General features: G+C 41.0%; 1 protein-coding gene across 1 annotated transcript in view; it reads right to left on the reverse strand.

The window, feature by feature from the left end:
- Positions 1–15,753: 15,753 nt before the first annotated feature.
- LOC111956874 (cadherin-6-like) overlaps positions 15,754–25,748 on the reverse strand; it is a 33,670-nt gene continuing 23,675 nt past the window's right edge. Inside the window, exons 6-12 of the mRNA XM_023977557.2 lie at positions 23,356–23,543; positions 22,881–23,137; positions 22,019–22,155; positions 21,714–21,835; positions 20,917–21,034; positions 19,095–19,346; positions 15,754–18,028 (exon numbers count right to left, since the gene is read on the reverse strand). Coding sequence (XP_023833325.1) covers positions 17,529–18,028; positions 19,095–19,346; positions 20,917–21,034; positions 21,714–21,835; positions 22,019–22,155; positions 22,881–23,137; positions 23,356–23,543 — 1,574 coding nt within the window. The 3' untranslated portion in view covers positions 15,754–17,528. The remainder of the gene's footprint in view (positions 18,029–19,094; positions 19,347–20,916; positions 21,035–21,713; positions 21,836–22,018; positions 22,156–22,880; positions 23,138–23,355; positions 23,544–25,748) is intronic.

Genomic DNA, 25,748 nt, shown 5'->3' on the forward strand with positions numbered 1-25,748 from the left:
TCCTCTAAATTAACTGGGCATCAAGGGGTTTTAATTGGACACTGGCATTCCTGAGGCAGAAATTCTGGTGGCCCAAAATTATTGAGGATGTGCTCCACCTGTGCCCAAAGCAAGTCCTAATGACAGCGACCGGCTGGGTTGATCCAACCTCTGCCCATCCCCAACCGGCCCTTGTCCCACCTGTCTGTAGACTTTATCACAGGGCTACCCCCATCCCAAGGGCTTATCACTATCCTGGTGGTCGTCGATCGGTTTTCGAAGGAAGCCCATTTCATTGTCTTACCCAAGTTGCCCTCATCGAAGGAGACCACTGATCTCATGATTACTCATGTCTTTCGACTACACAGACTTCGCCAGGACATCATCTCGGATCGTGGGCCCCAGTTCGTCGCACGGTATTGGAGAGCCTTCTGCTCCCTATTTGGTGCGTTGAGTCTCTCCTTGAGGTTCCACCCACAGTCGAATGGGCAAACGGAGCGGGCCAACCAGGAGCTGGAGAAGTTCCTCCGCTGTTTCGTGTACACCCAAGCCAGCAATTGGAGCAAGTTCCTCAATCGGGGCAGAGTACGCTCACAACACACTGCCGAACTCGTCCACTGGACTGTCGCTGTTCGAGTGTCAGTTCGGGTTCGCCCCGTTTCCTGAGTCTGAAGCGGGGGTGCCATCAGCCGAGGCGTTCATTAGACGATGTCGCCGCACCTGGAGCAGAGCGCGATCCTCCTCGCTCTGCTCATCTGACCGACACCAACACCAGGCAAGCCGGCATCAAAGGCCTATTCGGCTCCTCCGACCGGATCAATGGGTGTGGCTGGGAGACTAGTCAGGATTGAAGGAAAGATGAACGGAGAAAAGTACAGAGAGATCCTTGATGAAAACCTTCTCCGGAGCGCTCAGGACCTCAGACTGTGGCGAGCGTTACACTTCCAACAGGACAACAACCCTATGCACACAGCCAAGACAATGCAGGAGTCTCTGGGTTGGTGTCCCGCTAGCGGGACAACTTCTGATTAAACTGAAGGGCGCGTAATTCAAATAAATTCTAATAGTTATTATGGATTTTAAACATTTAGATACATATAAGTGTCTTATATCGGCTGATAGCTTAAATTCTTGTTAATCTAACTACACTGCACTATAGCGAAAACATGCCATGCGATTGTTTGAGGACGGCGCCCCACATCAAAATATTTTTCCACCGGCACAGGTTTCATACATTCACACATTAAGATTAAATATTCACTTACTTTTTGAAAATCTTCCTACTGATTTGTCATCCAAAGGGTCCCAGCTATAACATCTAGTTTAGTTTTGTTAGATAAAATCCTTTTTTATATCCCAAAAAGTTTGTTTAGTTGGCACCATCGATTTGAGTAATCCACTCGTTCAACTTGCAGAGAAAGGAACCCGAAAATCTACCCCTAAACTTTGTTTCAACAAGTCAAAATATGTTTCTATTTACTCCTCAGACACCCTAAAATGTAATCACACTATAATATTTATTTCGGAAAGAAGTATGTTCAATAGGAAACCGATTTTAGCAGGTGCGCTGCTTCGTCATGGCGCGCCAAAACACGGATTTCCAAGACTGTGTCCTCATACAAAAACTGTTATTTCTTATTCGTTTTTGAAGTAGCCTGAAACCTTGAACATAGACTGGTGAAACGCTGTGGAAGCTATTTTATGATTGACATTTCTCTTGCATTCCTAAGAGGATGGTCTCTCTCAAAATAAATTCTGGTTGGTTTTTCTTTGGATATTCTCCTACCATATCTATTGTGTTATGTTCTCCTACATTATTTTTACATTTCTACAAACTTCAAAGTGTTTTCTTTCCATTGGTACCAATTATGTGCATTCCCTGGCTTCAGGGCCTGAGCTACAGGCAGTATACTTTGGGCACGTCATTCAGGCGGAAATTGAGAAAAAAGGGGCCTAGCCCTAAGAAGTTTTAAGTGGCCCAGCCAGAGTCCAGACTTGAACCCTATCTAACATCTCTGGAGAGACGTGAAAATAGCTGTGCAGCGACGCTCCCCATCCAACCTTACAGAGCTTGAGAGGATATGCATAGAAGAATGGGAGAAACTCCCCAAATACAGGTGTGGCAAGATTGTAGTGTCATACAAAAGAAGACTCAAGGCTGTGATCGCTGCCAAAGTTGCTTCAACAAAGTACTGAGTAAAGGGTCTGAATACTTATGCAAATGTGATATTTCATGTGATATTTTTTGCAATTAAAAAAACAAAACTGTTTTTGCTGAGTCATTATGGGGTATTGGGTGTAGATTGATAAGGGGAAAAAAGTTGAAACTATTTTAGAATAAGGCTGTAACGTAATAAAATGTGGAAAAAGTCAAGGGGTCTGAATACTTTCCGAATGCACTATACAACACACAGGTATAGTTGCTCCAAGACTAATATTTGCCATCAAGCCAAAGTCATTCTCTTACTCTCCTCCATCATCATCAAAACATTTCTCCAGTTTGCTCCCAATGAGAAGCACTGAGGCTAGTTAGGCTAGTTAGATAGCTATAACGTTAGACTAGAGTACATTTTAGGTATAGCAAACAGAGCTAACTAGCTAAACTTGGCTAGTTTGGCTTGTAGTGGTACTAGCAGGCCCGTTACTGCCAAATATATCACCGAATTGTACTGTACTGAACAACATTGCCTTGTGTAAAAAGAGAGCTTATATTGCTAGCTATCTACCAACAGCGAAACAACTTACTAATTTGTAATTTACTCTTTTGAGTCCTGGTCCAGCTGGTCTAGGCTGTCGCCGCTGCTTGCTGGTGTCACAATTATTTTTCTCGCTGTCTCAACTCCTATTCAGTGTATTCCGGCTCAAATAAATAGGGCTGTATGTTCCTATGTAAAAGAGCATCTACTACAAACATGCCATGTTCAGCAGGTAATCATCATCCAGCTCTTCATCCAGCGGCAGGTACCCTAGTGGTTAGAGCATTGGGGCAGTATTCGGTTACTAATGATGATTACCTGCTGAACATGGCATGTTTGTAGTAGATGCTCTTTTACATAGGAACATACAGCCCTATTCAATCCAGGTTGCTGGATTGAATCCCTGAGCTGACAAGGTAAAAAGCTGTCGTTCTTCCCCTGTTAAAGGCAGTTTCCTGGCAGGCTGTCATTGTAAATAAGAATTTGTTCTTAACTGACTTGCCTAGTTAAATATAGGTTACATTCTTGGAAAGTGGAATCATCCGAAGAAGCCATTGTAGCTAATCATTTAGCAATCTCGGATAGTGCACGGTAACATAGCTCCTGTCAACTTGTAAACTAGTACTGCCCCAGGTATTGAAAGGCTTGCCTTCGAGGGTGGAAACAAGGAACTATGGCTCCCGTCAGGCTGTAGTTATCACGCCTGCTCCCACTCCCCATCTCTGGCGCCAGGCTACCCTTCTTTACACGCACCTGTCACCATCATTACGCGCAGCAGCGCTTATTGGTGTCACGTTCTGACCCTAGTTATTGTGTTAATCCTTTGTTTTGTTGGTCAGGACGTGAGCTGGGTGGGCATTCTATGTGTTGTGTTTCTATGTTGGGTTTAATGTGCCTGATATGGTTCTCAATTAGAGGCAGGTGTTTGACGTTCCTCTGATTGAGAACCATATTTAAGGTAGGCTGTTCTCACTGTTTGTTTGTGGGTGATTGTCGCTGTGTCTGTGTTTATTTGCACCACACRGTACTGTCTCGTCTCGTTCGTTCGTTCCTGTTCATGCGTGCTTCGTTATATGTAGTTTGCATGTTCAGGTCCGTCTACGTTGTTTGTTTGTTATTTTGTAAATATTCAAGTATAGTTCGTGTCAGTGTTTGTCGTGTCTAATAAATTCATTATGTCTACATACCTCGCTGCACATTGGTCATCTGATCCCTCTCTCCTCTCCTCATCTGAGGAGGAGGACGAAGTAGACACTCGTTACAATTGGACACAACTGGACTCCTTCACGTTGTTGATTACCCTCTGTATATCTGTCTGTTCCTCAGTGGTGTTCCCTGTGTCTGTATAAATTGTTGTTATGTGTTCCTGTCCAGACGTTGTTCCTGTTCCGTTTCATGTCCGTCAGCTATTAAACCTTCACATCCTGTACCTGCTTCTCATCTCCTGCGTCAATCCTTACAGTAGTCTTTACAAAGCCAGGGAAAACAAGTCAACCTAGATATCCTGCAATGTCCTGGCAGATAGGAACGTTGTTGAGACAAGTCCAATGGCTTTACTGAACAAGGACAACCATATCTACTCGCTGCTAGCGTGATCACGCAATCGGCAAAACAAATGCCACAGTAATTGCTACAAAACATGACTCTATTCATTTTTAGATCAGACAGCAGGCTCAATCAACCAATGACGTCATGCTACAACCCTTGTCCCACATGATGTTGAGCGCCTGAAGACATACATCCAACCCTGGCTCATATTTGGGAGTTGATTATCTTATTCCACATAGACTTGGGTCCCAGAAACCCTAATCCACCTTCCCTATGATTGACTTTATGTCAATGTTTGACAGTCTAAATGTCAAGAAGATAAGATTTTACCATGGCTCTAGCCTAGTCTATTTGGAACTAAATCAGTATGTTATGTTTGCCAAAAACACAAGGGACATTCATCCAAAGCTGTTTTGTATACAGATCTTAATTTGAGCCAGTTTGCTACAGTTGGAAAATAGTCCTGCAGCAACAGGAAATTTGCATTTTTATGTGGATTATAATTAATGGAAATGTTTTCATTAGGGCAAATTAAGTAAAACATTTTAAAGTGGAAATTACAAACGTTAGAATACTTTTTAAACCTCGAATACACTACAAGTTAGCATTTCCTGCTGTGCAATAAACCTCTCATCAACAATGGAGTGATACAATTAAGGTCATACATCTCTAAATAAAGTAGCCTACTGTTTGGTTTTTAATGGTGGCTGATGACAAAATATCTTTCATAACTACTTTAAATGTTTCGAGAAATTCAGTAACACTTTTGGAGACCCAATCCTTTATCAAACGTGACATGTCATCCCTTTCTTCAATTTGGTGTAATTACCAAACCTTACTGGCTTCATTTCATCAGAATGCATGGACAAATTTGATTTAATCTAATTTCAAAGCTGAGTGAAATAAAAAGCTCTGTGAAGTTCAGGAAAAAGAGTGTTGAGACAGTGGTGTTTTAGAGAAAGAAAGGCATAAGCAATATTAATTAAAATAATCCATCAAATGTAGCAAACATGACAGTGCCTAACCATCCCTCTCTTTTTATGAGCTTCCATCCATAAGTTCCTGGTGAGTGATAACTGTGTTAGTCATAGAATTTAAATGATCGACTCTCCTCTCCTCTCCCTGTCCTATTTCTATTTATCTTTGCAAAGTCACATCATTACTTTGCAGCTGAGACAATACAATGCATAATGATTTTCATTGTGAGTTGTTTAAAAGCTAAACTAGTCACGTGTGGCTTAGTCTGAGGCCTCAATTGGATGAGACTGAACACCAAAACATCTGCAGCTTTCTTTGGCCCGCTCAGCCTGTCAATTGAATGTAAACTAGACGTGTTATGAATGCAAAACAGAACTCTGCTTTTTTAAATGGCTGTCTCCTTAACAAAGCCAAAATATTAACATGGCATTTAGTATTTAATTAGGATCCCCATTAGCTGCTGCCAAAGCAGCCGCTACTCTTCCTGTGGTCCGAACAGTAACAATACATCACAACAAAACAATAGTCATAAATAGAACAATTCACACAAGACAGTGTGCACTATAAAAATGTACAATATAAAATGTACAATATTACAACAATGCAATATTACAATGTGTGGGTGTGTGTAAAGTGTGTGTGTTAGAGTGTATGCGTGTGTTAGAGATTATGTGTGTGTGTACAGTATGTGTCTCTTCACAGTCTGTGTTGTGCCGTGAGGAGTTGTTTGATGTTTTTTATCTGTTCGAGCAGACAGTTTGGTGCTTTAAACACGTCAATACCTCTCACAAAGACAAGTAGTGATGCATTCAATCTCTCCTATACTTTGAGCCAGGAGAGATTGACATGCATGTTTTTGATATAACCCCCCCATGTACATTTAAGGGCCAGCCGTGCTGCTCTGTTCTAGGCCAATTGTAATTTGCCTATGTCTTTCTTTGCCGCACTTGACCATATAACTGAGCAGCAGTCCAGGTGGGATAAAAGTAGGGCCTGTAGGACTTGTTTGGTTGATCGTGATGTCAAGAAAGCGGAGCATCGCTTGATCATGAACAGACCTCTCCCCGTCTTAGCAACCATTGCATCAGTATGTTTTGACCATGTTAATCTAGGGTTACAACAAGCAGTTTAGTTTCCTCAACTTGCTCAATTGCCACAGGTAAGAGGTAATGGCGGCCGATGAATGGCACAACAACGGGGCTCAGGAACTTGTCACAGTATCTCTGTGCATTCAAATTGTCATTGATAAAATGCAATTGTGTTCGACATAGTATGGGCAGGCATAACCTACAACCCCACTGCCACCATGGGGCACTCTGTTCACAACATTGACATCAGCAAACCGCACGCCCACACAATGCCATACACGGTTGTGAGGCTGGTTGGATGTACTGTGACATTCTCTAAAACGATGTAGGAGGCGGGTTATGGTAGATAAATTAACATTCAATCAGCTGGCAACAGCTTTGGTTGACATTCCTGTAGTCAGCATGCCAATTGCATGCTCCCTCAAAACTTGAAACATGTGGCATTGTGTTGTGTGACAAAACTGCTTTTTTACCTCTGTAATGATCATGCTGTTTATTCAGGGGTGAAAATAGATTTAATTTCTTACCGGTACGGGACACACAAGTGCGCACACAAACACAATTGTTTTAATACTACAAAAATGACAGGGTAGCCTACTCTGCTGACACTGACAAACAGATCAATAAAATCATGTTGTCTGATCCATATAATCGGCCTACGAAAAGGAGAGACACAAGTAGTATCTAACCTGGAGGAGGAAAACAAAACAAACAAAAGTGGCACTGACACAATTATAAATAAAGTGAATATGCACACTCACCGCTGTGATCTGCTGGTGCCAATAGGCCACTGTTTGCTCAATTAAGTTTTAATAACGAAAAGACAGATTGGAGTTTTTTCTGTCACGCGGAGCCGTAACGGGTGAACCGAAGAGCAGACTCAGACGAGGAGACTGGGATAGGTAACCAAGGTATTTATTGAAACACGGGGGGAAGATTGAGTGCAGGACAGGGGAAGCTCAGGCGGGTTGCCGGAAACCAGGTGCGGGGGCTGAGGCTGGAGTGAGAGGTGTTGGGACAGGGTAAGCAGGTTCGGAGGGGAATCCAAGGGAGCGTAGAGTGGGGAATCCAGGATAGAGTAGCAGGACTGACGAGAAGTCGGACTGGAGACAGGGACCAGAGTCAGAGCGGGCAGAACTGTAGCGGAGAGGAAAACAGCGTCAGGCAAGGGAAAACAGGCACAACAGGACAACAGGAACAAATGGCTAGAAACATGGACTGAGCAGAGATTACGATCTGGCAGTGTGGAAATGGCAGGACTGAGTATTTGTAAAGGCCTTGATTATGGAACAGGTTGCAGCTGGTGGGAATCTGCTCTGACTCCAGTATACCTGTCTCTGCACACACAATCACACACACACACAAACACACACACGCACACGCACATGCACACGTACACGCACACGCACACGCACACACACACACACACACACAAACACCCACACACACACGCACACACACACACACACACGCACACACACGCACACACCCACACAGAAAGAGAGGGGAGAGCACTGGGGGAAGGGCGGCAGGTCAAGGAGACACAGGATGAGCACTAGACGCGTGGGCAGGAGCAGATGTGACACTTTTCTTTACAGCAATAGCCATTTGCTTTCCAAACACTTTTTCCACGATTGTACTTGTAATATTACAATATGCCTGGAATGGGTCGCTCTGCTTTCACTGACAGTCGCAACAAAACAATCATATATTTGGTATTTCAGCTCGCTCCACAAATTGTGGGACGTTCTTACTGTAGGGTATGCGATTTAAAACAATCCAGCTTTTTTTTAAAGAAGCTAATGATCCTCTTTGGCCAAATCATGCTTTCTGGTGTAGTAGCCTATTTTGAGTGATGTTTATTAACTTCTGTATAGACAGGAGTAAGCTAATAAGGCTATATAACAAAATAAGGCTATTTAACAAGCACTTAACAAAGGCGGTCTTGTTGGCTACCCGCGCACATTTGTTCACTTACAAATAATTTCAGCAACCAAACCACCCGCAATTTGATGAATGGAAAGAGAGAAAACAAAACACCAATGTTTAGTGTAATGAATTCTGCGATTGTCATCAGGTCTACACTTGCAGCCTGAATTGATGCATCCACTGTTGTCCACACGCGCCTCGGTCTCTGCCACCAATCTCTGCTTTGTCCATGAGCATCTCGGCCACTTATCTCTGCCTTAACAACATGTAAGTGTTCACATCAAAACCACAAGGCAATTTGGAGCATATCCTTCAGTGATACCCATCCGGGATCCGGGATCCTCCTCATCAAAAAAGCTGACTAGCATAGCCTAGCCTAACGGGACAGGGATATCATATAATATAATTTTCATGAAACACAAGTCCAATACAGCAAATGAAAGATAAACATCTTGTGAATCCAGCCATCATTTCCGTTTTTAAATGTTTTACAGCGAAAACACATATGTATTTATATTAGCTAACCACAATAGCCAAAGACTCAACCGCATATTTTCACCATGTTTCTACCGCATAGGTAGCTATCACAAAACCGACCAAATAGAGATAAAATTAGTCACTAACCAAGAAACAACTTCATCAGATGACAGTCTTATAATATGTTATACAATACATTTATGTTTTGTTCGAAAATGTGCATATTTGAGGTAAAATCATAGTTTTACATTGCAGCTACCATCAAAAATATCACCAAAGCAGCCAGAATAATTACAGAGAGCAACGTGAAATACCTAAATACTCATCATAAAACATTTATGAAAAATACATGGTGTACAGCAAATGAAAGATAAACATCTTGTGAATCCAGCCAATATTTCAGATTTTTTAAGTGTTTTACAGCGAAAACACAATATAGAATTATATTAGCTTACCACAATAGCCAAACACACAAACGCATTTATTCACCGCAAAAGGTAGCTTTCGGAAAAACCAGGAAAATATATAAAATTAATCACTAACCTTGAACAAATTCATCAGATGACAGTCTTATAACATCATGTTATACAATACAATTATGTTTTGTTCGAAAATGTGCATATTTAGAGCTACAAATCCTGATTATACATTGTGAATACGTAGCATCGATTCACCAGAATCTCCAGAGATATTTTGGACACTCACCTAATCTGACCAAAGAACTCATCATAAACTTTACATAAAAATACTTGTTGTATGGCAAATGAAAGATACACTGGTTCTTAATGCAACCGCTGTGTTAGATTTTTTAAAATAACTTTACCATAACATACAGCTTGCGTTATTGTGAGACAGCACTCACCAAAACGGCGGAGAATAGGACTCAACAATTTACACAGAAATACGAAATAACATCATAAATGTTTTCTTACTTTTGTTGAGCTTCCATCAGAATGTTGTACAAGGAGTCCTTGGTCCAGAATAAATCGTTGTTTGGTTTTAGAATGTCCATTTCTTCTGTCGAATTCGCGCCACAATGCTAGCCAATGTTACTAACATTCCCACCCTCTCTTGGCGYAAAGAACGGAAAACTCCAAAAGTCCCAATAAACGTTGAATAAACTGATGAAACTCGGTTGAAAAAAACTACTTTATGATGTTTTTCTAATATGTATCAAATAAAATCAGAGCCGGAGATATTCGCCGTGTAAACCGAACGCTTTTCAGAAGGCAATGTCGAGGTCCTTCTCGCGCCTTGGAAAACTGACAAAATGGCTGACCTGCCACTCCAAAAACTCTTGTTCGACCTCAGATCAAGCTAAACACCCCATTCCACCTTCCACTGCCTGTTGACATCTAGTGGAAGGCGTATGAAGTGCATGTATATCGATAAATATAAGCCAGTTGAATAGGCAGGCCCTGACACAGAGCCCCATTTTCAGAATTTTCACTTCCTGTCTGGAAGTTTGCTGCCAAATGAGTTCTGTTTTACTCACAGATATAATTCAAACAGTTTTAGAAACTTGAGAGTGTTTTCTATCCAATAGTAATAATAATATGCATATTGTATGATCTAGAATAGAGTACGAGGCCGTTTAAATTGGGCACGATTTCTTCCAAAGTGAAAACAGCGCCCCCCTATTGACAAGAAGATATACCACCAGGTTCCCAGTCAATTCGCACATTTTTCTGGTGGTTGACATGCAGTAATGTTAAATAATAGTGTAATAACCTTTTGATTTTGGGCATGTTGTATTAGTTGTGATAGGCTCACATGTTACTGGACCATACCGCTTTACTTTCACCCCTGGATATGCCACACTTGTCAGGTGGATGGATTATCTTGGCGAAGGAGAAATGCTCACTAACAGGAATGTAAACAAATTTGTGCACAACACTTGAGAGAAATAAGCTTTTTGTGCGGATGGAATATTTCTGGGATCTTTTATTTCAGCTCATGAAACATGGGACCCAAACTTTACATGTTGTGTTTATATTTCCGTTCAGTGTATTTAGGACTAGCTTATTACTAGCCACCAGTGGTGATTTTAGCATGTACATCTTGGTGGGGCAAACACAGCCAATTTGTATAGATGCATGCCAGCAAAGCCACTACACAACATTTTATTATTTCATTATGCCTATGTGGTCCAAAATGGAAGGAAAATACAATCATGAGGATCCACTTTTATAGACAATATACCGGACGCCCCTCGCAATATTAGCTGGAATTACATGGGTCTATTACTGAACTTTTTGTTGAAAAAAACTATTTGAATGGGAAGAGACTATCACTGGCAAACATGGTTACAAACCCAACAACGTCATATAGTATCCCCTCCTCGTGAAGAAAAGCACGAGTAAATTATAATACACAAATTAAGCAAAACAAGGAAATCATTCCAACATTGCCTTCCATGACGAATAAGATACGAGTAAGATAGACCTACTGTATATAAGCAATATAACAATTGAGATGTACAAACTATCACGTAAGGGAACGATGAGCGGATAAGAGGCAAGCCGTAATTTAAGACATTAATGAGCGAGTAGTCGATATAACCATATCTTCAGCACTTTTGAAATGCACAGCGACAGAATTCAGAACATGGGCCGTTCCTATCTTCTTCTTAATAGAGGGCGCTATTTTCACTTTGGGAAAAAATAGTGCCCAAATTAAACGGCCTCGTACTCTGTTCTAGATCATATGATATGCATATTATTATTACTATTGGATAGAAAACACTCTGAAGTTTCTAAAACTGTTTGAATTATATCTGTGAGTAAAACAGAACTCATTTGGCAGGCAAACTTCCAAACAGGAAGTGAAAATTCTGAAATGGGTCTCTGTGAAGGGCTTCGCCTATTCAATTGCCTTGTATTTATGGATATGTATGCACTTCATACGCCTTCCACTAGATGTCAACAGGCAGTAGAACGTTGAAGGAGGTGTCTAGCCTGATGTGGGACCGAATGAGAGCTTTTGGAGTGACAGGTCAGCCATATTGGCAGTATTTTGCTGCGCACCTGGGTGCACCATATCGTTGTCTGCAATGCCTTAGGTAGACACGAAGAAATGCTCCGTCTGGGACGTTATTGGATACATACGAGAAAAACATCCTAAAGATGGATTCTCAACTGAGTTTGACCAGTTTATTCGACTTTTATTATGACTTTTTGAATTTTTCGTTCCATGCGTCAAACTTTCATGGACACGTGAGCTCCACTATGCTAGCCAAAGTTGTTAATTCGACAGAAGAAATGGACATTCTAAAACAAAACAACGATTTATTGTGGAACTAGGACTCCTTGCACTGCATTCTGATGAAAGATCATCAAAGGTAAGGGAATATTTATGATGGTATTTCGTATTTTTGTGGACTCTTTGGACTCCAACATGGCGGAGAATGGCTGAGCACTGTCTCAGATTATTGTATGCTGTGCTTTTTACTAAAGTTATTTTTTTTAAATCTAACACAGCGGTTGCAATAAGAACCAGTGTATCTTTAATTATATGTCCAACATGTATTTTTGAGCAAAGTTTATGATGAGTTTTTCTGTTAGATTACGTGACTCTCTAAAATTTCTCCGGACAATTTGGAGCATTTTTGCGCCATGTTCACAATGTAAAACCAGGATTTGTAGTTATAAATATGCACATTTTCGAACAAAACATAAATGTATTGTATAACATGATGTTATAAGACTGTCATCTGATGAAGTTGTTCAAAGGTAAGTGATTATTTTTTATCTCTATTTGTGGGTTTTGTGAAAGCTATCTTTGCTGTGAAAAAATGGCTGTGTTTTTTTGGATATGGTGGTGAGCTAACATAAATATATGTTGTGTTTTCGCTGTAAAACATTTAAAAAAATGTTGGCTGGATTCACAAGATGTTTATCTTTCATTTGCTGTATTGGACTTGTGATTTCATGAAATGATATTATATGATATCCCTGTGGCGCAAGGCTAGTCAGCTTTTCTGATGAGGAGGATCCCGGATCCGGGAGGGTGATTAAGTAGAGGTTATAGCATTCTCCCTGTACACCAAGTCAGAAACGTAGGATACAGTTGAAGTCTGAAGTTTACATATACTTAGGTTGGAGTCATTAAAACTTGTTTTTCAACCACTCCACAAATTTCATGTTAACAAACTATAGTTTTGGCAAGTCGGTTAGGACATCTACTTTGTGCATGACACAAGTCATTTTTCCAACAATTGTTTACAGACAGATTATTTCACTTATAATTCACTGTATCACAATTCCAGTGGGTCAGAAGTTTACATACACTAAGTTGACTGTGCCTTTAAAACTTCTCTAGGATAGGGGGCAGCATTTTCACGTTTGGATGAAAAGCATACCCAAATTCAACTGCCAGCTACCCAGAAGATAAGATATGCATATTATTAGTAGATTTGGACAGACAACACTCTGAAGTTTCTAAAACTATTTGAATCATGTCTGTGAGTATAACAGAACTTATTTAGCAGGCGAAACCCCAAGAACAAACCATTCAGATTCTTTTTTTTTTGAGGTCACTCTCTTTTCAATGGAGTTTCATTGGGAATCAGGATTTCTAATTGACCTTCTTGCAGTTCCTACCGCTTCCACTGGATGTCAACAGTCTTTAGAAATTGGTTGAGGTTTTTTCCTTTGTGTAATGAAGAAGTACAGCCATCCAGAACGAGGGTCACTTAAAGTGTACTGTTTGTGAGAGGCGCGTGACCAGATGTCACGCCCTGACCTCCTTTTTTATGTCTCTATTTTGGTTTGGTCACATTCTTAAAATAAAGTGGTGATCCTAACTGACCTAAAACAGGGCATTTTTACTAGGATTAAATGTCAGGAATTGTGAAAAACTGAGTTTAAATGTATTTGGCTAAGGTGTATGTAAACTTCAGACTTCAACTGTAGGTGTTCCTTTTGTACAGGTGGGAAAAGGCAGTGTGGAGTGCGATTGAGATTGCATCATCTGTGGATCTGTTTGGGCAGTATGCTGTGAGACATGCCCAGCCTTTCAAAGCACTTCATGGCTACCGATGTGAGTGCTACAGGGCTGTAGTCATTTAGGCAGGTTACCTTCGCTTTCTTGGACACAGGGACTGTCATCTGAGGGCATAGCGGGATTTCTCATAAGCTCCGGATTAGGTTTCCGCTCCTTGAAAGCGGCAGCTCTAGCCTTTAGTTCGGTAAGGATGTTGCCTGCAACCCATGGCTTCTGGTTGGGATATGTACGTACTGTCACCGTGGGGACTTACTGATGAAGCTGGTGAGTGAGGTGGTATACTCCTCAATGCCATTGGATGAATCCTGGAACATATTCTATTCTGTGCTAGCAAAACAGTCCTGTAGTGTAGCATCCGTGTCATCTGATCACTTCTGTATTGAGCGAGTCACTGGTACTTCCGCTTTAGTTTTTGCCTGTAAGCAAGAATCAAGAGGATAGAATTATGGTCAGATTTGCCAAATGGAGGGCGAGGGAGAGCTTTGTATGCGTCTCTGTGCGTGGAGTGAAGGTGGTCTAGTTTTTTTCCTCTGGTTGCACACGTGACATGCTGGTAGAAATTAGGTAAAACAGATTTAGGTTTGCCTGCATTTAAGTTCCCGGCCACTAGGAGAAATATATTTAAAAATAATAGATGAACACTCTCTTGGTAGATAGTGTGGTCTACAGCTTGTCATGAGGTACTCTACCACAGGCGAGCAATACCTCGAGACTTCCTTAATAATAGACATTGTGCACCAGCTATTAATGACAAATATTTTGTCCGCAAATAAGTATATGGCATTAATTGCATCTATAGATATCTAGTCGTTGAAATAAAAACAACGTAGCCAAGGTGATTCTCTACATAAAAAAAGAGGTATAGAGCTATAATGCCAGTGAGATTAAATGCATTCAGGTCACAAATCAGGCATGAGAGAGAGAGAGGGAGGGCTGTTCAGCCTCACATGACAGTCCCATTAAAGATTAACAGAGAAGAAATGTCTAGGCCTAATGGAAGCTGGCCTGGCCTGGAGAGTTACGTCTCTTAGCACTCATGCTGCTGCTGATGTGATATGTTGGCAAGAGTTTATGTTTTTTTGGCCAGCTCATTGTGTTGCATGGTATTTAGCTGGTGGAAACTCATGTGTCTCTCCTTTTAGTTCCTGGTAGGTGTTGCAAATGCCTGGAGCTTCTATCGACTTGTAGGGAAGGGGGTTTAAAACATGTTCATTAAAGCATCACACAACATGTATGATGACAACGGTTGGCTTCTTTGTAGAATTGCTGATGCCATTGACCTGTCATGTTATCTCCAACTGTTCTGTCATTTTGGTGAAAAACCAAATGAATGACAACAAACAATGATTAAAACATGAGCAGCTAGGCTAAATGTTAATATAAGGTTCTTGGTTGAATACAAGTATCCTTTAATCCCTTGGGATGTTTTCAACAATGGAACTGGGTGGCTAACTTCCACAGGTACCATTTTCAGCATTGGCTGCTCATCTACGATTGTATGAGGCAAACTTAGCCACCACCATCAGATGAGATGCTAGCACACATACTTACAGATGGGGAGAGAGAGGCCTGGTACGAGTCAATTAGCAAAGGCATTGTCTTAAATGTCACCATCTGCCTAACATCTGATCTGCTAAACCAATATCAACTTAGAAATGAATCCCCTCTCTCTAAATCAGGTTTCCAGTCCTGAGAGATCTCCAGATCTCAATCACAGATTGTCCTAATTAGGTAATGCTGGGAGAGAACCAGAGTGAGTCATGTGGCATGCGTACAGTAAAGTAGGCTATTGGTACTGAAATGTAGCCAGTCTGAGAAAGATGTCAGTGACCAGTTTGTGTGATGCTACAGTAGTATTGTAGCTGAGTTGATTAAATTAGACGCAATGGGAAAGGAACACTGCGACTACCTAGCTCTCCAACCAAGTTGGATGAGTTGAGGAGCAAACTACATTGAAGAAATTCAGCAGGTCTTGGATGACCAGAAGCAGTTTTTTTAATGAACTTCCACTGTCCTCCAAGAGTTGCTGAATTTCAAATGTAATTCGATGAGCATTTCTTTTGTGGTTTACTGGAAAAGTTTATTATGGTAAAATTTGACAATTGTTAATACATCATAGTATGACATGTACTGTAGCCTGTAGTGTCCACATTTAGTTGTACAACTCCAAAAGACATCAAAAACAGCGATATTGGTTGGATGCTTGTGTTTCAACAATATTAATTCGGCATGTGTCCTATATATTTTTGGTACAAAGAAAATCACAACATAAAAAGCAAAGTAGTACATCATGAACATCAGCTATGCTCCCAAATCACTGCCACAAAGCACAGTTTCAACCACAGTATATACCATTATTTAGTCAAACAATTTTACAGAGAAAAGTTTGATGTCAAATCAGAATGATGTACCCAAATACCCAACACATCATTATCCACAAACACTTTCAAAGTCGAAGCGCAGATCAGTTGTAATTGATCCTTTGGATCCCGTCTCAACTTCTTTAATTATAAAGTTGTTTTGGAGTGATTGCTTATGTTCGCTTAGCTACTAAGTATGATATGAGTTCAGAGAGTGAAAAGCATTATCATCCAATGTTGTCAGAGAGAGAACAGAACAATTAGCAAACACATGGCTGAATGAAATATTTACTTCAGATGCTTTCTATAGTTTTGGTTCATTTCAAGGATGTTAGGTAATTCTTCATGTAAATGCTTTCTCTCTGTAAAGTATAAGCTGTACTTTGAACATGGAGAGTTAAAATGTCTGTTTTTCTAAGCCAATCTCCTTCTCTGGTGGTATGCTCATTCACCTTGTAGGCTTTTTGTGCAGAATTGATGTAAGTAAGACATATGTGTATATATATCGCTGCGCCCATAAACATGTCTAATATGACCATTATTGATTTGTGATGGATTATGTCGATGTTGTCAGGTGTTGCTGAAATTGGCTGTAAATCTTAGAGCATCAAACCTCATCTCCATCCATTTCTTCATTCATCATCAGGTGCAGAGATACACACATACAGTCCTTGTATCAAATCATGTCTTCAGAGAGTTCCTCTTGGATACAATTCCAAAAAATGGACGGATCACATAATAAATGGTTGGCGAAATAAACAAACAACTTCTAATTGGAATAGTGAACTTTCTGTGCATCAGAAGGCTTGATAGGGGAATGGAGTAAGTACAGAGTGGCTGCCCAAGTTCCGTAAAGTTTCACGAAGCAATGTTTTATTTTGGTCCTGGGCTTTCCTGCCATTTAAAGTATTTGGCCATTTTAAAATAAGGTACGAAGAATTACCTAAAGAGTTGTTCAATTCCAGTTCCTTGTTCCTGGAAAAGCAAAGTTCAATTTCACTAAAACACTCAAATATACAAAGTACAACATACTGCACTTCAGTAACAGTACAGAGAAACTATAGGAGATATCTCTCAAGAATACACAGAAATATTCAGAGAAATGTGTAATCCCTTCCAATGCAGCATATAGATACAGATGTAACCAGAAAATAAAAATAAATGTATATATTTATAGTTTATTTTGACATTGAACTCAGGATCATTAACTGAAGTTCACCTTCTCTGGAAAAGTTGGCCTTGCACTAAAATAGTAAAAAAAAGAATCCACACAGCTGCACAGTCTCTATCTGGTCTGGCCATCAGAAAGAGCTATGGCCTATAGTTGCGTTGGAAGAAATAAAAGGGCACTTTGTAAAAAACTCGGGCTGCAACATTTGTCCTCATTTTTTGAGAAGAGAGATTACAGTCAGTTATAGCTCATAGTTCATCCTCCTAGCTCCGGCCCCAGAAACAGGTCAGGTAGTGTGTTAGGAGTCACAGTCGCTGTCCTCAGCCCCGTACATGTCAGCCAGTTTCCTGAAGCGGGGCCCCCAGTCACTGAGGTAGTTGTAGTCCTGGTCCCCTTCAGAGGAAGCTGACCCCAGGGAGCTGAGAGACTCAGCCACTGAACCGGTTCCCTCGTAGGCATATGTGGCCAGAGAGTCATAAGGGGGGGCGGTGGGGTTATTGTCGTTATCCTGCACCCGTTGGTTTATGAAGTCCCGGACATCGGCGTTGTCCCGCGATGGAATGGCTGTCCGTCTGAGAGGGGGGTACAGAGTGTCCGAGGGGATGATGTCCCGCCTCTGCTTGCTCTCCTCGATGGCCTCGGGGTTACGCAGAGCCCCGATGTCGAAGGCTTGGGTGTCCTCCTCTCCGCCCCCCTCGTCGTTATAGCTGACCACGTTGTCTCGCACGTCCTCTTTAGAGATGATCAGAGGCTCCTTTTTCTTCTGCTTCTTCAGTGCCGCAAACAGAACTACGATCACTGAGAAACAGAGAGGGAGAGAGAGACAGAGAGAGGGAGGAAGGGAGAGAGCGACGGAGATAGAGACAGATAGGGAGAGAGTGACAGAAGTAGACACAGAGAGAGAGACACAGAGAGATGGAGAGAGAGAGCGAGGCAGCGTTAGCAAGAGGTTTGCTGTTCAGGGCTGGTTGATTTCATCTTATCTCGCTGCTCATGCTGCAGTGAACACTGCATTAGAACAAGGGCTGCTTCATGCAGCCCAGTACTACAGCGCAGTAACAATTTAGAAACGACTGCAGTTGAGATGCTGAAAAATGTTTTAATTTTAACATCGCAATGAGATTGCAACTAGTAACTTATAAATAACCAGGAAATGGTACMACGTTAAATAAATACCTTTCCAATATATGTAGTTAATGGTGCTGAAGTAATATATTGGGGTAATCGCATGACAAATTCCCAATCTGGCCCTCAACCATCACGGTCACCTAATAATCCCCAGTTTACAATTGGCTCATTCATCCCCCTCCTCTCCCCTGTAACTATTCCCCAGGTCGTTGCTGCAAATGAGAACGTGTTCTCAGTCAACTTACCTGGTAAAATAACGGTAAAATAAATAAAAAATAAAAAACATTATTTTTCATTAAAGTAACTCCTGGTGTATCAGGGGTTATTTTTACTGCCTGTCTACTATCCTGCCTACAATCTGAATCCCGTTGGACTTGTTGTGATCCTCCATAAATAACACGTTTACATTACACAGCCAAGAGTGAAATAGGCTGGGGTATTTAGGGCATTCTTAGAGGTGCCTGTGTGTGTGTGCGTACTCATATGTGTACACATTCAGGTGATATACAGAGGGGTCAAATTGAACATCTAAAATATAGCAACTACACTAGAACCTGTGGAATTTCTTATTAAAGAGAGAAATTTTACATACTGTACATTAATGTGAATGATTAAATTGGAGATGGAGATGGTCAGAGCCAGACAGACGAATAAGACGGCTATAGTCAATGAGGACTCAAACAATATACTGTACTCACACAGCCAGCCAGAAAGACAAACAGACAGCTATACTCACTGAGGAGGATAATAACACAAAGCAGGATAGCCACCAGGGCCCCGGTGCTGAGTCCAGCTGAGCTGGTCTGAGCCTCGGCGTTGCACAGCTCCATGTTGCCCTCGCGGTCGCAGGTGCACACGCGCACCGTCAGCGTCCCCGTGCTGCTCTGCATGGGGAAGTCCCCTTCTGTGATCACCACAGGAACCAGGTAGACGCTCTTGTGCAGTCGGCTGTAGCTGGAGCGCCGGGTTAGGACGCCAGCTGTGTTATCTAGAGGGAAACAACATACATTTAACACACATGTTAAAGACTGATGTAACAGCCACATTATAGTGTGTTATATGGCTATGAAGGGTGACTGATAGCACATAGACTGCAGAATTGCCTTCCAGCCTGGTTCATTGGATTCATTGGAATAACCATAAGGTGCCATAATCATGTATGCAATTAGGCATTATAATATATTTACAATAATGTCAAATCAAATTGTATTTTCACATGCTTCGTAGATCACAGGTGTAGACTAACAGTGAAATGCTTACTTACAGGTCCATTTCCAACAATGCGGAGTGAAAGATAAGATAAAACATTTAATAGAAAATATAAATAGTATAAAAAATATAAATAATCAGGTGTTGACTGTGTATGATAGAGACCCAAACATAATATCAGGTGTTGACTGTGTATGATAGACCCAAACATAATATCAGGTGTTGACCGGTATGATAGAGACCCAAACATAATATCAGGTGTTGACTGTGTATGATAGACACCCAAACATAATATCAGGTGTTGACTGTGTATGATAGAGACCCAAACATAATATCAGGTGTTGACTGTGTATATAAGGACCCAAACATAATATCAGGTGTTGACGTGTGTATGATAGAGACCCAAACATAATATCAGGTGTTGACTGTGTATTGATAAGACCTAAGCATAATATCAGGTGTTGACTGTGTATGATAGAGACCTAACATAATATCAGGTGTTGACTGTGTATGATAGAGACCAAACATAATATCAGGTGTTGACTGTGTATGAAGACACCCAAACATAATATCAGTGTTGACTTGGATGATAGACACCCAAACATAATATCAGGTGTTGACTGTGTATGATAGAGACCAAAACATAATATCAGGTGTTGACTGTGTATGATAGAACCCAAACATAATATCAGAGTGTTGACTGTGTATGATAGAGACCCAAACATAATATCAGGTGGTGACTGTGTATGATAGAGACCTAAGCATAATATCAGTGTTGACTGTATATAGAGACCTAAGCATAATATCAGTGTGACTGTGTATGATAGAGACCTAAGCAAATATCAAGTGTTGACTGTGTATGATAGACACCCAAACATAATATCATGTTGACTGTGTTGATAGAACCTAAGCATAATATCAGGTGTTGACTGGTATGATAGAGAAAAAATAATGAAAGAACACCAACATAATATCAGGTGTTGACTGTGTATGATAGACACCCAAACATAATATCAGGTGTGACTGTGTTTTGATAGAGACCCAAACATAATATCAGGTGTTGACTTTGTATGATAGAACCATAACATTAATATCAGGTGTTGACTGTGTATGATAGAGACCTAAGCATAATATCAGTGTTGACTGTGTATGATAGAGACCTAAGCATAATATCAGGTGTTGACTGTGTATGATAGACACCCAAACATAATATCAGGTGTTGACTGTGTATGACAGAGACCCAAACATAATATCAGGTGTTGACTGTGTATGACAGAGACMCAAACATAATATCAGGTGTTAACTGTGTATGATAGACAGCCAAAGAGATCCTACAGTACAGTACTCACCTCCATTGTCTCTGACTGTGAAGTTGCCTCTGTAAGCTAACTCCGTAGCCAGACTGAAGAAGAACTTGTGTCCACCTGCAGGGTCATCTGCATCCACCGCACTCACCGTCTGGATCTTCTGTTTACAGGATAAACAAAAACAGATTCATATTTAAAAAATAATATGTGTGCTGTCAGATAGCAATTCATATAGTAAGGTATTCTTTGGTTTTCCAGGCTTGCGATATTGACGAAAATTGGAGGCTAAACTTGTGGGCTAGAGACCATACATATAGACATAATAGATTGATATGTTTATTTAATTAATGACAAAAATAAATAACCATTTTGGAAAATCCATTGTAGATGATTGTATTGACTTCTCTCATGGGACATTGCATGGTAAACAGGAGGGCAGCAAACACAAACACAGAAGAACCAAGGATGGGCCTCTGAATTAATTATGAATAATGACAGAGGGATGAAGGAGGGATAAAAGGAGAAGGAGTAGAGGAATAGACATGTGGTGGGCACCTATTGAAACATGTCCTTGATGTGTGACAGCTACTGTCACCTGCCATGACAGATCATCTCATCAGCTGCCACAGAAAGTAGACCCTGGAGACCAATCACTTCCCCAGAGGAATACAGCACTCATCACAATGCTTTATCCTCATTTGTGGTATTCTTGGGCATATAGCCTATTGTAGAACCTCTAGTTGTCACAATGATATCGAGTAATTATAGCAATGAGAATAATGAATTCATGTCAAACACTATCTATCATGGGACCTAAGTGGAGGATCTGCGTTCCGTACCTGTCCAGCCTTGGTCTTTTCACAAACAAATGTCTCGTAGAAAGAGGCAAATGTTGGTGCGTTGTCGTTGACATCTAGAAGACGGATATAAACAGGCCCCCGACTGGTCTGCAGAGGTTTGTCTGTAAAGCAAACATACACATAAAAAACTATTATGAATAATAACAGTAATAAATAATTATATGATATTTGTGTTTTTATGTTTCAAAACAGGGCAGAATATAATAATTGAACTCCATAGCCTTTTTAGAATTGTTTGTATTGTGAATTCATGTGCATGATAAAGTTGCCTGAGAAAGACTTACTGAACTCAGTTGCGATAACAGAAATGTTGTGCCAGGCAGCTTCTTCTCGGTCGAGAGGTCTTGTGATGAATATAGACCCATTCCCAGAATGCACGTTAAAAAGCCGGTCCAGATCTGTGCGACGATCAATGGAGTACCTGTACGATAGATACACAAAATTTAAGACAATGATTGAAAGCACGGAGGTTTGTCAAATATTAGAGAGGGTTTACTACAGGCTTTTAAAACAATACACTTCTATTTTCTACCACTCACCAACATCTCCTACTGTACTTGACACCCCCTTTTCACTCAATAAGTTGAATACTTTTTCAGTCCACTCATTCTCTGCCCTCTCTGTATGATAACAGCAGTTGATTCTGAATACTGCACGCCCGGAGGATCTGCCCTGAACAGACTTATATCACTCTATTTTAATACCTGTACTGATGAGGGAACAGCTCTGAACAGTGGCACCGACCAGACCAGCCCTAACAGTTTCATCATCCAGCAGATTACGCAATGATCCTGTTATTTGTTCAAACTAGATGCCCTTTCAGTGTATTTCCATGAGGAGTGGTAATTAAGGGACTTTGGACATTGAGAAGAACTCACTAAAAAGATTGTGTGTGGAGATGGTGCAGAACACACACCTTGTGCTTTGCTTATTATGGACACGACTTCTTCTAGACTCCCAAATTAATGAGATGACCTATTCAACTCTAATCATTCTACAGTTTCAAAACTACTGTAACATAACCTTTAACATCCATCAAATTACCCATGATACAAATGACTATAACCAAGCTCTCCATTACCTGTGGGTGGTAGGTAGAAATGAGTGGGCGGGCTGGAGGGAAAGCAAAGCAGTGCTCTAACTAACCTGACAGGGCTGTTGTATCCATCCGGGTCCATGGCCCTGACAGACCCTACTGCACTACCCACGGCTGCATCCTCCTTCACCTCCATCACGTAGCTGGCTCTCTCAAACAGAGGAGGCTCATCCACATCCTCTATGCCGATCCTGACTGTGGCCATGTCCTTGGTGGGTAGGTACCCCAGGAAACGAGTGTCCAAGATCTGAGTGTTCTGTACCTGGATCTCCAGTGTGTAGGATCGGGTCTTTTCATAGTCCAATGGCTGCAAGGACAGGGATACAGTGACAATAGAACATGGTAGGGGAGTCATATTCTGCACTGATGCAGTACGGTTATGTTTTGAAGTATGTACTTATCATACAATAACAGATACAGTAATAGAGTTTCTGATGGACTGATGACCTTAGGTCTAACAAAGCAGGCACTATAGTTATGGGTGACTATACAGTAGATGTAATTTACAGGAGTAATGGCTGTTACCTTTCCAACAGTAATGATGCCTTCCTGTGAGTCTTTGTCTGTGATGACATCGAACATGTCCAATCCGTCCCCGCCGACAACGTTGTAGAACATCTCTGCATTCTTCCCAAGGTCTTTATCCACTGCTTTGATTCTGCCAACAGGAGTTCCAGCTTTCATGGATTCTGGAACGCTGAACTGATATATGCCTGGAACACGAACATAAACAGACACACGTGTAAATCAAGAATGTTCTGTATGAACCTGAGATCTACAGAACTTCACATTGGAATATCGGCAACATTCACCACGATTTCACACCACTCAAAATGTCTCCGTAATTATGTTGGTGAGAAGAAGAAAAGTGTGTTAACGAAACAGAACCAGAATGGCCTGGAACCATGAGACAGAATTGCATAAGCTTGTCAGAAACAGAAGAGATTGTTGGTCTTCCTCTGGTATGGAGACTGAGTGATTTACTGTGCCAGCTCCTCATCCACACATCTATGTTTCTGACACTAACACATTTGCCTTCAGAAAGTATTCACACCCCCTGATTTTTTCCATATTTTGTTGAGTTGAAATTTAAATTGATTTAATTGTCATTTGATTGTCAACGATCTACACAAAATATTAATTATTGGAAGTCAAATATTAATGAAAAGAAGAACAAAAAATTKATTTGAAAAGTATTTAACCCACTGAGTCAATACATGTTAGAATCACCTTTGGCAGCGATTGTGTATTTTTCTGGGTAAGTCTTTAAGAGCTTTTTGCAAACATGGATTGTATAATATTTGCCCATTATTCTTTTTGAAATTCTTCAAGCTCTGTCAAGTTGGTTGTTGATTATTGCTAGACAGCCATTTTCAGGTCTTGCCATATAGTGCATTCGGAAAGTATTCAGACTTATTGACTTTTTCCACATTTTGTTACGTTACAGCCTTATTCTAAAATTGATAAAACAATTTTTCCCCCTCATCAATCTACACACAGTACCACATAACGACAAAGCAAAAACAGGTTTTTAGAAATTTTTGCAAAATGATTAACAATAAGAAACAGAAATACCTGATTTACATAAGTATTCAGACCCTTTGCCATGAGACTCAAAATTGAGCTCAGGTGCACCCTGTTTCCATTGATCATCCTTGAGATGTTTCTACAACTTGATTGGAGTCCACCTGTGGTAATTTCAATTGATTGGACATTATTTGGAAAGGCACACACCTGTCTTCTTAGAGCTTGCCGTCCAGCCAAACTGAGCAATCGGGGGAGAAGGGCCATGGTCAGGGAAGTGACCAAGAACCCAATGGTCACTCTGACAGAGCTCTAGAGTTCCTCTGTAGAGATGGGAGAATCTTCCAGAAGGACAACCATCTCTGCAGCACTCCACCAATCAGGCTTTTATGTTAGAGTGGCCAGAAGGAAGCCACTCCTCAGTAAAAGGCATATGACAGCCCGCTTGGAGTTTTCCAAAATAGGACCTAAAGGACTCTGACCTGGAGAAACAAGATTCTCTGGTCTGATGAAACCAAGATTGAACTCTTTGGCCTGAATGCCAAGCGTCACATCTGGAGGAAACCTGGCACCATCCCTACGGTGAAGCATGGTGGTGGCAGAATCATGCTGTGGGGATGTTTTTCAGGAGTCTAGTCTGGAAGTCTGGGAGTCTAGTCAGGATTGAGGGAAAGGTGAAAGGAGCAAAGTACACAGAGATCCTTGATGAGATGCCTGCTCCAGAGCACTCAGGACCTCAGACTGGGGTGAAGGTTCACCTGTTATGAAGTCACCATTGGCCTCATGGTGAAATCCCTGAGCATTTTCGTTCCTCTCCTTCAACTGAGTTTGGAAGGACGCCTATATCTTTGTAGTGACTGGGTGTATTGATACACCATCCAAAGTGTTATTAAGAACTTCACCATGCTCAAAAGGATATTCAATGTCTCCTTTCTTTTACCAATAGCTGCCCTTCTTTGCGAGGCATTGGAAAACCCCCCTGGTCTTTGTGGTTGAATCTGTGCTTGAAATTCACTGCTTGACTGAGGGACCTTACAGATAATTGTATGTGTGGGGTACAGAGTTTTGGTAGTCATTCAAAAAACATGTTAAACACCATTAGTGCATTTTTACTCCAGAACATAATTTGTTTTTTTTTAAATGGAGAAATACTACACCAAACATCTTAGTCAGATGTAAAATTGAGCAACTAAGATCTACTCTGCAAAAGTGTCAAAATGAATGACAGATTTCTTGAGTTATCTTAGATTAATTCTATTTTGAGGAAGCGTATACTGGCTACGGCGTCTCAAAATTGACAAACAGTACTATTGACGCTTTTTTCTCGTTTTTCAAGCAAGGGTCTTTTAAGTGAGTATGCGAGCACACTGGTTCGGTTCGGCTAGCAGAGTTCA

Source organism: Salvelinus sp. IW2-2015, linkage group LG32 (assembly GCF_002910315.2).
Source record: "Salvelinus sp. IW2-2015 linkage group LG32, ASM291031v2, whole genome shotgun sequence".
NCBI lineage: Eukaryota > Metazoa > Chordata > Actinopteri > Salmoniformes > Salmonidae > Salvelinus > Salvelinus sp. IW2-2015.